This window comes from Colletotrichum lupini, chromosome 8 (assembly GCF_023278565.1).
Source record: "Colletotrichum lupini chromosome 8, complete sequence".
Lineage (NCBI taxonomy): Eukaryota > Fungi > Ascomycota > Sordariomycetes > Glomerellales > Glomerellaceae > Colletotrichum > Colletotrichum lupini.
The window spans coordinates 66,596-83,370 of NC_064681.1; the positions used below are offsets into that span (position 1 = coordinate 66,596).

The 16,775-nt window shown below is 44.6% G+C and overlaps 3 protein-coding genes across 3 annotated transcripts; all 3 read right to left on the reverse strand.

The window, feature by feature from the left end:
- Positions 1-7,899: 7,899 nt before the first annotated feature.
- CLUP02_14508 (uncharacterized protein) lies at positions 7,900-9,260 on the reverse strand (the record flags this gene model as incomplete). The annotated part of the gene is made up of 3 exons (XM_049293436.1): positions 7,900-8,454; positions 8,511-8,756; positions 8,811-9,260. The coding sequence occupies 3 exons, from the start codon at positions 9,258-9,260 to the stop codon at positions 7,900-7,902; spliced, it is 1,251 nt and encodes a 416-aa protein (XP_049150582.1).
- Positions 9,261-12,435: 3,175 nt separating this feature from the next.
- Positions 12,436-14,109, reverse strand: CLUP02_14509 (uncharacterized protein; the record flags this gene model as incomplete). The annotated part of the gene is made up of 2 exons (XM_049293437.1): positions 12,436-13,089; positions 13,255-14,109. The coding sequence occupies 2 exons, from the start codon at positions 14,107-14,109 to the stop codon at positions 12,436-12,438; spliced, it is 1,509 nt and encodes a 502-aa protein (XP_049150583.1).
- A 429-nt stretch (positions 14,110-14,538) lies between these two features.
- Positions 14,539-16,731, reverse strand: CLUP02_14510 (endo-beta-1,3-glucanase; the record flags this gene model as incomplete). Its single annotated transcript, XM_049293438.1, has 1 exon — positions 14,539-16,731. One exon carries the CDS (start codon positions 16,729-16,731, stop codon positions 14,539-14,541), a length of 2,193 nt encoding a protein of 730 aa, XP_049150584.1.
- Between the last annotated feature and the right edge of the window lie 44 nt (positions 16,732-16,775).

Here is a 16,775-nt window from a genome sequence, read left to right on the forward strand (position 1 = left end):
AGGAAGGAGCTAGTAAATAGGGGCTTAAATAGTATAAACTTATTACTTTATCGTTACTCGAGCGGCGCTTTAAGTACGGCTTTATTTATCGAACTATTCTTAGTCCGGGGGTTTATATTTCCGTTTATATTAAAACTAACGTCCGAGGCCGCTATAGCTAAAACCGTAGCCCTTAGCGCGGGGGCCGGGCTATTTAAAGAGCTCTATAAGCGTTCTAAATCTACTCGTTTTCTATATAAGCGCTCTTCGTACGTTACGATAAGGATTTTTTTTTTAATTATCGTTTTTATTCCTATAGTTTTACTAGCCTATTACTTATCGTTCGGTTTAAGTATTAGTGAGTAAGGGTAAGAGGTTTACTATTTTATTTAAAATTTATTAATATTTCTAGCGATGCGGTCCTTTTACGTCGCCGCTATGTTAATAATTTTATTATACTTCGTTCTTATATCGTTTACTAAGGAGGAGGCGACTCTAGGGGGTCTAATAAAAAAGAGTCGTCTTTTTCTTATTATTATAGTACTAACTACGCTCTTTTACTACGTCTCGTTCTTATTAGCATTTTAAGCTTCTAGCCTAGTCCCCTTCGTAAGTAGAGATTTTAAACTATTAATAGGTATATAATATAGGGAAGAAGCTCATAGAGGCTAATTACTATTAGGGTCTAAAAAAGGAATTACTAAAATCTACCCTTCCCTCGAGGTATATTATTAGCGCTCTATATATACTTAAGCTACTCCTTTATTACTTAGTCCCCCTCTTTATACCCCCCTAAGCTATCCCTTAACCAACGAGGCCTAACTAGCGAGGCCTAATATAGGATCCTATTAGTATCCCTATTATAGGGTAGTTAGTTCGAACCGTAGTTAACGAAGAGATTAATTAAACTATATAAATATCTGCGTAGGTATAAAAAGGAGGTTCTAACCGTAGGTTAGGCTAGCTACGATAATCGTAAATAGGGCCCCCAATTAGCCCCTGCGCAGTCGGCTATATACCGCAGTTAAATTAAACTTCTAATCTAATACTAACTTTCTCTTTCTTTTATTAATTTAACCGCTACGGTTAGAAATATAATTCGACCTCGGGCCCGTCTACTAAGTCGTCTCCTTTTCCCCCTTTTTTCTATTCTTTTTATATAACCCATCCCTCTATTCGTACGGTAACTTTTCCACTACCCACGAATTACTCCAATCCCTTATTTAGTACTACTTTTATAAAAGCGTCTACGAGGTTATTTTTATTATTAATCTAACGGATCTCAAGTATCTCGCGCCTTTCGTATAATTACCTAAGGGCTATAATATCGATTATAAACCTCTTTTCCTTCGTCGTTCCCAATTTAATAAGGCATTCGTATAGCGAGTAAGAATCGGTATAAATAACCGTTAGAATAGGTAAAAGGCTAATTTAATTAGTAATCTTCCTTAGCGTCGTTAAAATCGTATAAAAGAGGTTAACGCCGTTAACTATACCATAAACCTCCGACGCTAATACACTTCTTATTACCCACTTACTTTTAGTTAACGAGTAATAAATTATATTACTATATATAATAAATTCGCTCTCGCCCATACTCTCGTTAGCTAGGATAATAATATACCCTAATTATAAAATAAAGTCGTTATTATTCGTAAATAACCTATTAATAAAGACGTAGAGCTTACTAATCGTAAGGTCGATCGGGTAGTAAACGAGACCTCGATCGAGATTCGTTTACTACTACTTAAGCCGCTTATTAAGTACCTCGACGTCTCATTTAGTTAGATCTATAGCCTACGCTACCCTAGCGTAGTTAAAAGTTACTTCGGGCTAATAAATACTTATAATATATACCCCTCGCATAAGCTTAGCCTTATACCGCTTTTTAATATTAATTACGTTCGGGTTAACGAGGTTAATCTTCTTACCCTACCCCTTTTACTAAAAAACGACGGTTTCCCTTTCGATTATAAAAATCCCGCCGTTAAATACTAGGGGGGTATTTATTATAAGGACCTCTTTTAGCTTCGCTACGAAGCCCGCTTTTTAAAGCTCCTTATCCTCTTTTTTTATAAAGTTAATATCAGATAGGCCTAATATATCGTCGGTTTATATTCCGATGATCCTAAATTAGTCGCCTTCGTACTCCGCGACTAGTAAGCACGGGTCGTACGTAGAGGTAACTATTAATAGTTAATTAATATAAAAATCGTAGTAAGTAGCCCACTAATAGGTACCCGATTCTACGAGCCTATATAGTAGCTTAAGCACTTTAATAATCGTGCTTTCTAAGTACTTACTAGCCATTTCCTTCGGTAAATGGGCCAGGATTTTCTTTATAAGCCCTGTAGCCGATTAGGTATATGCCTAGGTAATATCACGGCTCTAAATCTCGTATCCCTTCTTCCGCAACGATACTATTAGTACCATTATTAATCGTTAGCTACAACGCTATATAGTAGGTAATTATATAAGCAGCGTCGCCTTTTTAATATCGCCGTACCCCTAAATTACGTATCTAAACTTCTCGTATAGTTAGGGTATTCCTTTTCCTTTAATTTTACGAACCATTCGCGATTTAAATATACGGAGGTTTATATACTTTTCTAGATCGTAGAGGATAAATTAATAGACCCCTCGATCGCGCAGAGTATCTATTTTAATAAGATCTAATCCCTTATACGGCTTTCTAATAGTTATAATTACGCCTTCCTTACGTAGTTTAACTACTAGCTCGAAATCGGCTTTCTCTTTTACTATATAAAAGGTATTAATTACCTCGTCGCTAGTAATAAATTACCGCGTTAGTACTTACCGTTATAATCTCCCGCGACGTATTAGTACCCTTTTAGTAATTTCCTCTTCTTTATCGTCTATTAGTACTACTACGACGATTTCGTTAAGGATAATTTCTTATACTTCTACCGCGGGTTATATAGCTTCCCCTAGCTCTTCTTCTTCTTATAGGCTAGAAATTACTTCGATAGGATCTATATAATATAGTTTAACTACCGTAATTAATACCTCGAGTAGCTAGTCGCAATCTCTCGCGACTACGTAAGAACGCTCGTTAATAGAAATTAATTTATATAGCCTAGCCTATTATTAAGTAATTTCGCGCTATACTCGTATATCTAAATTTAGGGGTATATCTAAATTAACCCCTATATCGGGCCTATTGCGCGTAGTAATTGCCTTATTAACTTACCTTCTTACGCTTACCTCGCGCAGTGCCCGTATTACTTTTTTAACTACTTAAACTCGCTAGCTTACGTCTAGTAACGGTAGCGAGGCTAAGGTCGTTCTTAAATATACTCTAAATACTAAAAGCGTCGGTATAAGCCCGTTAGGCCCCATAGTATCGTTATAGCATTTAAGTACTATCTAGAGGCATTCGTCGTCGTTAGAATCGGGATTTTCCTCTTTAATAATTTTAAACGCTCTTTTTAACTACTAGTGCGCCCTTTCTACTTTTCTAATACTATAGTGCGCTTCGACGGGCACGACTTTTAACTATATACTATAGGCCGTCGCATTTTCCTTAAATTTTACTAACTTAAAACTAATACTAGCGTCGGTTCTAATACCGTCTAGCGGTCCCTAGTATATATCAATCTAGCTTTTTTATAGAGCTACCTATACTATTTTTACTTACAGATCCCGTAGGAATTGCCCTGCTTAGAATAATATAGCCTCGTCGATTATATATAGGACCGGTTAACTATTTAAGTAGAAGATATCGACGACGATCTCCTAATTAAAGTTAAGCTTATTACGCAATTTAAATTTAAATCTGCGTAGGCTCTGCGCATTTATTTAGCATTAGTAATATACTTTCGTTAACTACTCTAGCGCCCCTATTTCGATATTATTATTACCTAAATACTTTAAAAGGTTATATAGCCTCGCAACCGACGGGTAGCTAAATCTTTAGTATAGTTATTTAAGCTCACTTTCCGTTAGGTAATTAATCGACTTCGTATCGTTAGTAAGCTTTATAAACGCGTACCCCCATCGTCGTTCGACTATTTCGAAGTGCTTATGGCTAGAGATTTTATTCCTCGTATTATTAAATATAATACCTAGTCGATCCATATTTTTTAGATATAGGAGAAATAGGGTATTAACGGGTAGGATATAGAAAGTTATCGTTCCGAAGTGCGTCTCTACTTCTATCGTACTTAGGGCGACGATTTCTTTACTTAGGCCGAAGCTAATTCTCGTAATACCCGCTATTAACGTATTAAGCATTATTAGCACGATTTTCTATAGCGCTTAGAATTGCCCTTTTCCTCTTATTAACTATTATAATGCCCTAGTATCTAGGATAATTTTATAGAAATTATCTAGGCCGTACCTTTCGTTCGCGTGGAATGCCTATACGAGCTTAGTATTTGAGTAATCTAAGTAGTATAAAAAGGACCCCTCTAGCTACTCCTAAAATTACTTAGCACCCTATCTCTTTTCTTTAAATATTAAGAGAGTAGAATTCTATGCTATTAGATTCGTCCTTTCGCCCACCTCCATATCCATCGTCTAAGGGACCTTCCTTTACTATTTATAAATAAAAGCCTACTTATTAAGGGCTTTTACTACCTTTTATTCGTTTAGCCTCGTATATCCTCCTAAAGCTAACGGGGCAAAAAAAGAGTAGTTAATATTATCGACTTCGTTATAATCCAATTCGTTAGTATAAGGGGTAAGATCTTCCTTATCTTCTAAATCTCCTATAGAGTACGGGTACTTTAGGCCGCTAAATTAGCTACTTTCGCTAGGTTCCGTACCCCCGGATCTGCCCTTATATATAATAAGGAATTAGTTAAATTAATAAGGGCTAGTTTTACTATCTACTACCCTCGATTTTCTATATTATTCGTACGATTTAGCACGCTCTTCCTCGGAGTAGTTACTTAACTAATATCTATCTTTTTTATAAATAAAACACTACTTCTTCCGTTACTCTGCTCGCGAGTTAAATCTCTACTTATTTAACGAATCTAGGATTCCCTACTAGCGATTACCATACCTAGCTTCCTTTCCTTTCCTATTATACGTTCGGTCGACCTAATGCTATTAGTAAGGGCCGTCGTATGCCTAAAAGTAAGTTTAGCGCGGCATTCTTACTTTAATATTAAAACTAGATCTTAACCTCGAGTAAAGCGTCTCGTAGTCTTCGGGTACTTAGTACAAAGTTATTTTCGCCTCTAGAACGCGCTAGACTACGGTATAAAAATATCCAACTTTTCGCTCGTTAGTCCCCTTATTTAGCTAGGTTTTTACTAGCTTATTAATTCGATCGATAAGCTTTTCGAGGATTTCTACTCGCGATTTGCCCTCTATTATCCTAGCTATAGATATAAAAAAAATCGCTCGTAGCTTAGATAGGAGCTCTAGGTTCTTATTATAAGTCTCGAAGCGGCTTCGGATTATATTAATTATACTAAGAAAGTCGTTTTAATTAAGATTACGCACCGCTTCGTAATAATAATCAGAGGCTTTACCTACGAATACGATATTAACTACCGAATAGTACTAGTATTCCTTAATTCCGACTTTTTCGTAATAATTATAAAACATCGTTAGGGTTTCTTATAAGACCTCATACTTCCCTCTAAAATACAATTTCTCTTTCGGGAAGATCTTTTTAAAGTCTATAAACTACCTCGTATTCGCCGCTAGATTTTTAATATTTATATACGATCCCTACGTCGCTACGTACTATTAGTAACTTTAGGTAGTCTACTTCCTTTCCTACTAGCTAATTAGCACCGAATTTCGTATTAGTAATAGCGACGAGCTATAGATCGAAATAAGCGGAATTATCAATTATCGTACTTCTAGTACTATATTTTGCCTCTATATATCCTTCTACAACGACAGATTGCCATTAGTAATTATAAAAAGGAAATCTAGGTCGTTTACCCTTTTTCTAAATTTGTTAAAGCGATTATACGCCCTATCGACTTATACCTAGGTCCATATTACGAATTCCTCCTCCGTAATCGTTATTACTAGGATTTCGTAAGGTTCTTACGATTATAATTGCGCTAGTAGTACCCCTTACCTATAAAGGAATCTATTAACCGCTTTTACGATTCCTAGGCTTACGCTTACGAACTATTCGTCTAGCTAATAGCTAAGGTCGTTTACGATCTCGTAAAATAGGGGTTACCCCTATAGCCCCTTTTTCTCGTAAACTTTAGTTAAATAGATTAATACTATGTTAATTTACTCGCCGTTAGGCTAATCTGCGATTTTATATATCTACGTCCCCTAATAGTCCGGGTTAATATTTACTTACTTATAAGGGATTGGGATTCTATTTAGGATCGGGTTTCGTCCTCTTTTTCTTTACCTTAACTCGCTAAGGGTCGTGCTCTAGCTTATGCCTATATTAGCGGTCGCTAGCGTATTTAATCTTAACGGGGATATATCTAATCCGCGCGCCGGTCGTAGTAAATCCGTACTTTCGCTACCTAACGAATTTATCGGGGTCTAGGAGATTCCCGCTTCCTCTCGCCGTCTTGCTACTACTTTCGTTTTTACTATTTCTAATAATTATTACTACCTTTTTAAATCGCTAACTATCGTACCTACTAAGATCCTCCTTTTCGTTTAGTATAAAAAGGTAGGTTCTAGTAGTTCCTTTTAATAATAGTAGCAGTAGACGTTTATATTACTATAGTAAGATATAGTAATTAGTCTCGGGATCTTTACCGGTTACCGATTTTTTAAAATTAGTAATCTTATACCGTAAGCTAGTATAAAAAGAAGCCCTTTAGCGGCCCTCTAGAGGATTCTTTTCTTTTCCCTTAGATCCTCGTCTTTTTAGCCTTTTCTTAGGCTAATAGTAACTCTAGCGGGAGGTCGTAGGACCACTTTAGGGTAGCCGCCTTCTTCTTAAGTTAATCTCTAAGATCCGTAATACTCTTAACTCGATATTATTAGGACCTCTAAATCCCCTCCTCCCTCGTTAGACCGTCCCCTATACTATATTCCTAAGTAATACCCGGGGGGTAGTTAAGGGAGCTACGAGGAGGTCGTCTAGATCGCGGGCTTAAGGGCGTACCTATAAGATCCCCGTAGTAATAGACTTTTTTATATACTATAGATCTCTTAGCTTAATAACTCTTATAGGGTTATTTTCGTCGCTAAGTAAGAATATCTATGTTTAGAGATCCCCTTCTTCGATCGCGTAGTACTTTTTTATATTATATTATTAAGCCCGTTCGTCGCGCTAGTTAATTAGGTAGGTAGTCGTTATATAGGGAATTCCTTTTACTAATTTAGCTAGTTAATTTCTAATCGCAGGCCGGCCGCGGGGAAGTTATTTAATAAAAAAGGCTACTTAAAGCGACGGTAAAATACTAGTTACCTAAGTAGTTCCGTCGACTAGCGTAGTTTAATATAATAAACGTCGACCTCTCGTAAGTAATAAAAGGCTACGATTACTTAATTCCGTATAGTATTCGAGAATCGCCTCCTTTTTTATTTACTTCTATAAAGTTAATTAGTATAAATCTCCTATCCCGTGCGGTATTAAGAAGTCGTTTTTTCTACGTAGTGAGATACCTTACCGATCTACGATAGTAAAATTTAATTACTAATTAGTATTAGTATCCCTATTATAAGGTAGTTAGTTCGAACCGTAGTTAACGAAGAGATTAATTAAACTATATAAATATCTACGTAGGTATAAAAAAGAGGTTCTAACCGTAAGTTAGGCTAGCTATAATAATCGTAAATAGGGCCCCCAATTAGCCCCTGCGCAGTCGGCTATATACCGCGGTCGAATTAGACTTCCAATCCGATAGATCCTTTCGCTTTTATAAGTATATAATATAAAAGGGGGTTTATCGTTAAAGAAGCACAAAATCATTAAAGAACTATTCTCCTACATGCTCTGTCGTAGATACTTTAGCACGCCGGTATTACCGGTGCCGAAGTAAAGTACGTCTTATAGTATACGTTATTACCAATATGCTTGGCCACACTAGGAGGGGGATTGAGCGGACCGCCCTGCTGGTTGGCATTAGGGAACAAGATGCTAGGGCCGTTTGGAGAGAGAACGCTGGTTGGGCAACCGAGAACGGTGTTGCCGAAGTAGGGGTCAAGCTTGGAAATAGCCCATGTAGTCGCGGCAGCCACCTGCTCCGTAGTCCCGGCGACGAAGAGTGGCACCAGTGAATTGATACCCTGGTAAACATCACACAGCAGAGTTGTGGCATTCAGATTTCCTGTGCCAAGCTGCGCAACAGCCGGAGTAACAGGGTTGCGGAGGTAGATGAGGAGACCCTCCAGCACTGTCTGAACTGCAGTGTACGGCGTTGCACGACGGTACCAGTTGGCGGGCCATGTTTCCGGTACGTACTGGAATTCCCCCGTGGCGGAGTCGTACTTGGCTCCGATAATAGAGGAGATGGACTCATAATTGGCAACACCTCCTAGTCCATAGGTGCCATTGCTGAAGAACTTGGACGCCAGATGTTAGTAGCTACTAGAGAATTAGAGAGAAGGAAGGAACTGACGTTAGGGTAGAAGGCAAAAGCCCCAAGAGAGACGATCAAGGGGAAAGGGAAGTAGTAGAGGTAAGGGTTGTTTTTCTGAGAGAACATGGACAGTTGTTGGTATTGTGTACCCATGTTGGTCAGATCAAACTGCTTCGTTCCGCTCTTCGCTACGATGTCAACGTTCTGCTTGAACAGACGGGATGAAAGGTGGTGAGCATCGCCACATCCGTTGTAGAAATCTTCTCGGTTAGGTGAAATATCGGCCTAAGAGGGAGGTTAGACATATTTCACGAGCCAGAATTCAACTCATAGTCTCACCTCGACTGTTGAGTGCCTGTTCAATCCGCCAACATTCCCTGGGCCAGATCCCAAGTAGAAAGACTCAGTTGCGATATCTCCGTCCGTGAGGACAGCAAAAACACCGAGGATAGTTGACAAATCAGGACCCATGTTGAACCCGCGAGCAGTGGCTTCAATTACTTGGCCCAGGTTGACGTGGCCGTCACGAGGCAGGTAGCCGTGATTCGCAAGCAGATTCAAACCCGGGCAGGGTCCTCTGCTATCATTGGGGCCAGGTGCAATGAAGTCGTAGCCTGGTTCGGGACGCTTGTTTGCAGGGTTTAATGCCCCTTGAGCCACAGCGCCGAGGAGTCCGGTAATGGTGTTGGTGAGTGAGCCGATGATTCCGCCGAGGATCTGTGGCTCGGGGTTGGCTTCAGGTTCTGCGTTGCGCTTGATCAAAATTTCAAGATCTTCCTTTGTTGCCATAGATGGAAATGCGGCTGCTGAGGCGGCCAGCAAGGCTGGCAATGTACATTGATACCTCATTGCAAATAAGCAGCAAGTAAGTATCCGTGTTATGTGAAGTTGTGAAGAAAAATCAGGCCAAAGAAACAGCTAGAGAATCTCTGGATGACGACGAAGGCTTGAGGTGATGAGAAGACGGTGACTTTATAACCAATATATTTGAATGACATAGTCCGTTGGACTACATTTAACAGGAACAAATCTCGGAATGATGACATAGTTCCAAAATAAATGCCCACGACACTTCGTCGACGCACTCTTCCCGGGGAATATTTAGTAGTGGTAGCGACATGGAAACGGCTATGCGGGAAGATTTGATCCCGAGTGTAGCGTATCGGTCCGCGGGAATGGCGTCGTCAACGGCGCTGAAGCGTAACCACTAGACACTATAGTACCTATTGAGCTTGTACTTTCCCCGGATATGTACTCCGCAATAACATGTCTGGGGATCGGGAGGGCACGACAAAAGAACCTGGCTGTTGGTATCCCTATTACAGGGTAGTTGGTTCGAACCGTAGTTGACGAAGAGATCAATTGAACTATATGAATATCTGCGTAGTAGGTGTAAAAAGGAGGTTCCAACCGTAGGTTGGGCTGGCTACGATAATCGTAAATAGGGCCCCCAATTGGCCCCTGCGCAGTCGGCTGGATGCCGCGGTCGAATTGGACTTCCAATCCGACACTGGCCGTGTGCTAAGAACGATTCCAAACTATTACCGACATGCTATTCCTGTCCGCCACGCACGCAGCATCCATGCAGTGGCTGTCCAATATCAGCATTCTCTCAGGTAGTCTTGTCTGAAAAGGGAGTAGTGTTCAGACTATCGCGCGGGACAAAGGACTTCCGTCGGCAACGCTCGTGGTATTGCGCCCTTGTTATGACGTCTAATTTCGCTATGCTATACGTTCAAGTGCCCAATCACCTCTTCGGAGAACTAATAAGCTCGTCCAGGAGCAGCATAGGTGACAACAAACTTGCGGACGCCCAGTTGATTCGCGCTTATTTCCATAGTTTAGTATCAAAAGATCGTCATGGACGAGTCGATGCTAAACCTCGGCACAGTCCGTGGAACGAACATGGCTCAGATCTAGGCATGCAGCTTTGCAGATCCCCTATTAACTCTGTCTTAGCTCAAGTTCTTTCCGTGCCCTCATTGACAAATTCGTCACGTTTGATTGGTGAAATGCGCTTGCCAGCTTTGATCATCGGGAACGATGTTGTTGTTGGAGTAACACCTGGTCATGCTTTTTCCAATAAACTGTCTCATCCCTTTGAACAGTGTCATAGAACCAACCGGGCTAGGGGGGCTCATCGTCCCCTTCGCTCAAACTTCCCTCACCTCCTACGGCCGGTTTTCCCAGTCTGAACTCCCGTACATCTATAATTCCTATTATTGCACCCGGGTGCTACTTCTAAGCCATGACTCTATGTTTGAGACCAGACTTGCAGCCTTTTGTCTCTCGTCTTCTTTCGGTTCGGCTGCATTCGTGCTAGACCCTCCATTGGCACAAGTAATGATTGATTGAAAAAGAAATAGAACAGGGAGGAGAAATAAATAAAAGGAAGCTAAGTCGAGGCATCAAGGCGTTTCCCAGACGGGCCGAATCGCAGAGAGTAGCGCTAGTGCACAGGATGGGGACACGAGTGCATCAAGTTACAGGCCTCTCTGGATCGTATTCGGAAGATGCCAAAAGGCTCCATCCGTGTGCCCTGTTCACCTTTCCCTCAGATGTTGCGCAAGCGCACCTGCGGCCCACGCCGTGCTACGACGCACATCAACATGGTCAACCAGAGAAACAAGCTCATCTGAAGGCGCCAAGACCCACGCATCCCAGGTATTATTCCTTCTTCTTGTTCTTCCCAGGGAATACCGACAGCTTTTCTCAAACTGGGTGAATGCTGGTAGATCAACTCATCCGACGGCCCGAGCCGCAACTCTCTGAACAGGAATGTGTGATTAGGATAAGATGCTATGGCGATCTGTGCTGAGTGATGCTTCAGCCTGTGATCATTTTGCGTGTCAGATTCTGAGGACTCTCGCGGAACATGCATATGAGAGTCAAGATACAGTCTCAGAAAAAAAAAGCAGCCTTTTCTTAGACATGCCGTTGCCTCATAGGAAGGTCGACTAGCATTTTCTGGAGGACCCAGGGGTGTTCATCTCCCTTGCTCCCTGCTCTTCAATCAAGTCGGCTTGTTTACGACATGGGATAATCCAAAATTTTGGAAATTTGTTCGGCCGAATGGATCTCTCATTCTGTATGGTTCCATGTCCGCACGAGCACATGAGCCAGAATGCAATGACACGTATATCTATTAACGCATTAAACCCTGACTTTGTCAATTCTACATGCCACAAACGGAAAGATCTTGGCAGCACGAATGTTGCAGAGTCAATGGCAACATAACTAAGCGTCATCTCACAGATGGTCTGCTTGAAATTGCGCATGTTTTGAGTCACAAAGCTTGTCCTTTTCCTCCCTTCGTGTGTCTACATCCCACATCCTCGACAGCTTTAGGCGTGGTCTGACGCTCCATCTTCTTTGAGGATCTGACATCCACCACGACGTCCACTTCGCTCGTCAGCAGGACGACATCTGAGACTCTTCAATCATCTCAAACTTCCCCGAAGCGTCTGTCCCTCTCACAGTCAGCAACAGCAACGAACCCATTGACGGCCTCGAGGGACATCTTCGTGCAGCAAAACTTTCCCGAACGACCAAGCTTGACAACTTTGCGAGCGTAGTTTACCAAGGATCAGAGTTCATTAGCATCCTGTATCCTCTCCATTTCGCCGGGTACCCTGGCGACCATCCATAGACACCTACGATGAATACGTCCTCCAAATCTTTACGTAGCAAGTATGAATAGGAAGCCTCAGTGCGAAAACGACGTTTATTTCGTCTACATCGTACATTGAGCACCAATAGAGCAGCGCGAGACACCATTGATGAGAACTTCTGTGAAGCCTACGTATGAAAACGGAACAGTTGCTCATCATGGCTAATTGCCAATCAGACATAAATAAGGATACATATGAACAACCCAACGGTTCTCATTCCCCATCTAAAACAACTGTGAAGAGTTTTGGCAAGGTGAACACCACACCAAGCACGCGCACAACGTCCTCACAAATCACCCCTCACGTACCTCATAAACAAAAATTCTACTCTTGCCCTCTTCCGGCGCAAAATACAGCCTCACTCGTCCCCCAACGACAGCAACATCCATCGGGTTCTTCGTCATCAACACGCTCTTCCTCCCCATGCTCGCTTCTATGTGGTCCTCATCCCCCGTCCACGGCATAACCCCTGTTCTTTCCATGAACGGCACCTCCCACAAAGGAACCATCCCTTCCACTTCAACAATCGCCAACCCACCCACCTCCAACCCCGGCGCCAGCATCGCGATGCCGGAACAAAGCATCAGATGCCTCCCGTCGACGATGCCGAGAGATTTACAGTCTTGGTAATCGATCCAGTGTGAAGGATTCACGATTGTTGTCTGAGGTCCGTCGACTTCCCCATTGTAATCCACTTCACCCCGTTTGCCAAGTTGAGCCTGTTTCCCCTTTCCTATCCCACCGCCAGTTTCGCCCTCCCATGTCATCCCGGCCTTGCTGATATCCCATCTCCTCGCAACTCTCCCACCCCACCCCAATGTCGTCAACGTCCCATTGTGGACATCATGCACGATCCCACCCTGGTGATCCGCCACCTGGAAGACCCTCTCCATTTCCACGCTGACCGGATTAACCCTCACCACTGTTGCCGTCGAATTCGGTCGGTACTGCGAGAGCGTAGCCCAAATATGTCGCCCATCAAAATCAATCCCTCCGTTATGATACTACATCCTTCGTTAGCCATCCGTCTGACTTCAAGGGGGCTGCAAAGTGACACAGGCCCCTAAAGAAGAGAGAACTGGGGTGAAAAGAATATCTGAGTCGAGATTTACCTCCAAGTCCCCTTCCTCGGAAACAACCCAGTCCCCAACACGTCTTCCGCGCCCGTCAAACACCACGAAATGCGCAAAGCCCGCCCCGGCACTCCGATCCGTCCCATCAATCCATTTTCCGTCAGGATACTTCTCCGTCGGGACGGTATACTCCCCTGCCGAAACCCAAAACCTTTCCTCATCACCATTCTCCTCATCATCAACGTCCACTGGATCTCGTTCTCTGTCATTCCCCTCCATATCACCACCCGCAAGCCTCACAATTCCCTCCGGCTCCCATAACTCCCCCTCAAGCTCAATAACCTTGACAAGATCCAGTCTCGCACCCTGGCCACCACTCATACTCGACCGAGACAACCCCGTCAACTGCTTCACAATCTCTGCGCCATCCCGGGCAGCCCCAGGCTCAGGAAGTGGTACGGGCGCTAGCGGGACATTGGGCGTCGGCCTCGTGAGATTCTTCCACTTCATTGTTCCTTCTACGACGCTGTTGCTGGCCAAAAACAACAAGAGGAAAGGGTGCGGCGCCCGGACCTTCATCACGGTTACTCCGTGAACGCGGTCTCTGTCCAAGGGCGCGAGTCTCAAGGGAATGCGAAAATTGTACAATCTGCTGCAGGTTTTGGGGAGAATGTAACCACAGAAGGGGCAAGTTGCGTCGAAATGATGCAAATTTGAAAAGGTCAAGTGCTGTGGATGAAGCAAGATGAAGCAATCCCTGGCCCAGCCGGAGATGTCGGAAGAAATCATGTCGATCAGGGCCCGCCCCGCACTCCCCGCCTCGGCCCGTGTTGTCCTCGGTTGCCTGTCCCGGACGCATTGGAGGTACACAGGTCGAGAGCCCCAGCACTGCATCTATTGACATGACGCAGATCCCAGTGCCGTATTAGGGCTTTCTTACATTCGATGCAAGTTGCCTGAGCGTCGAAATCCTTGATTCGATGCGCTTGCCAATCGAGAGGGGGCGGGGGGGGGGGGGGGGCCAACCTGAGAACACGAGCAGGCACACGAAGCATTTCAACTAATCTATTCTTTCCGATCAATCAAATGCTAAATACAGTGTGAATTAACCCATACGAACAATCACCGACATGGTGTACACGGTATAAAACATCATACCATGATGCCGGCAGCTTTCAAGCCGGGCATGTTTAGGCCCCCAAACTCCAGAGTACTCCGTCATGTACAGTGCTGCGTATCGCTGAGTAGCAGATGCAGGGCTTGACTATCATCCTTCATCCATCCATACATCAAGTCTCGTAACAGTCATCTGGCATCAATGTGTCAGACCGTCTTGCCGCCGCAGTCCGGTATAACGACGCCAGACTTGACCTTGCGGTTGACGTCCATCAGACCCCATTGGTCCTCCCAGTTCTTGTCTTTTTCGTTATACATTATCTTCCATGGCTCATCAAAGGCCGAGAACCAAAAGTAGTTGGTACCATTAGTCAAAGCGGGACAGACCCACTTGTCCAACAGCTCATTCAGCTCGTCGATACCGGCAACTGAGGCATTGGGGCAGCCCGTAGCAGTGCCATCGCCGCAGCTTGTGCCACCTTTGGTCGGCCAACCAATCTCGGCAATCACGTTCTTCTTCTTGTCCGACTTGAAGAACCCACCGGCTTGATTCTCCCAAAATGCGTAAGTCCACATGGCTGCGTCCTTGGCGTTGGTTCCAGAGAAGAACGGGTGGATGTTGGCCATGATGTAGTCACTCTTTGACGCCAAAGATGCCGTCCAGTCGTCGCCCAGGTCTGAAGTTGCCACAGGCAGGCTAAGTCCCTTGCTGGTCAAGTTGGTTCGTACCTCTTGGAGTAGAGTCCCCAGTTCCGACTCGGTCATTTGCTTCCGGAACAGAATTTCGTTGGCGACGATGAGACCCTCGAAATGCTTGTCTCCGTACTGGTCCAGAATATCCCACATTTGGGAAAGTTGTCTCGCGTTGGTTGTCTTGTTGCCATCCTGCCATACACCCAACCAGATCTTCACTGTGCCCTCCAGTTTGAGTTGCTCAATTGAGTGAATAAGCATCTGCGTCTGGTTGCAGTCTGTGCCGTACAAGCGGACAGTGTTGGTCAGTTGACTGAGAACAGCAAGATCACGGGTGATGTTGTTCTGTGAAGGAGGATTGTGATAACAATCGGGGTACTGGGAGTTGAGAGGCGTGTAGTCCATTCCGGGGAACACCTTATGCAGTTCCTTGTTGTTCATAAGCGCTTTGATTTCGGCACTGTCGGCGCTGAGGTCACCGTTGGAGTTCTTGTCGTCGTCTGCTGATTGTCCATTTCCTGAGCTGTTGCCGTCGCGACTGTTTCTAGAAATTAATCCACCTGCAATGCCACCAGCAATGGCACCGGCGATGAGGAGGATCACTCCGAGAATAATGCAACACTTCCACTTTCTGCGTCCCTTGTTTTGCTGCGCCATCCACTCTGATTTCTTCTCTGGTGAGCTGAGGTCAATGGCGCTGCCGTTTTGATACTCGGCCGTTCCCTTGGGGTCGTAGTAGCCGCTGTGATTTCGGTTCGCCATCAATCCTGCTGCGGCACCTCCCGCAGCAGCCGCGCCGGCTGCGCCAGCTGCTTTCGTCTTGCCTGTTCGATCGCTGTTGGAAAGACTAAGCATCGAGTTTCGTCCACTTTTGGGCTTGCCGTAGTCGAGACCATCATCACCATCGTCCGCGATAGAGTTAGGATCCACCACGCCAAGGTGTTGGGGGTGTCGTTGGTAGTAGGGGTTTTCGTTGTAATAGTCGTTGTAGCCGTATGGGCTCGAAGATGGGGATAGCCTGGCCGGAGAAGCGCCAGCTCCGCCGAGAGCCGTCAGGCTGGAGTGGGAGTCTCGGTCCGGAAGACTGCCTTGGTAGCTACCTTGGTAAGGACGCGGGACGGCATTGCTCATCTCGTATACGTCGCCTCCCGGTTGACTGTAAGCTTGCGGTGGTGCACTGGGCTGCTGAGACTGTCCTCGCGGGGTCTGGCCAGCACTTCTCATGGCACCAACCCCGCTCTCCCTGGCGTTACGTTCGGCGACGGTGTAAGCGATACCAGCCATACCTCCTGATGCCGTATCGCTAAAGTTATCCGCGCCAGGTGTGATATTCGGATTCAGATTGCTCTGCTGTGGAGCCGCATAACGATCGGGGCCCCAGTCGCGGTGCACCGGAACCTGCGGAGAGTTGTCGATGGGGGATACGGCTTGATGAGCTCCATATGCTGTAGCGGCACCGCCCACGGCACCGACAGCAGCCGGTGGTGGTCCCTGGCGATCGTTCCTCCGCTCAGCTCTCATGCGGCCAAAGTTCGGGTCATGATTGGGTTCGGAGTACTGGTGATCATGATGGTATTCATGAGGCGCGCCGTGGTGGTACTGATTATCTTGGTAGTACTCTGGGGGATTGGGGGCATGAGACCGATAAGCCTGGTCTAGGGGCTCTCGCTCGGCATCGCGGCCGTCTTCAAAGTCGTATCGTGGCATGTTTCGGGCAGGATGTATATTTTCGAGGTAACGTCTCGCAACCC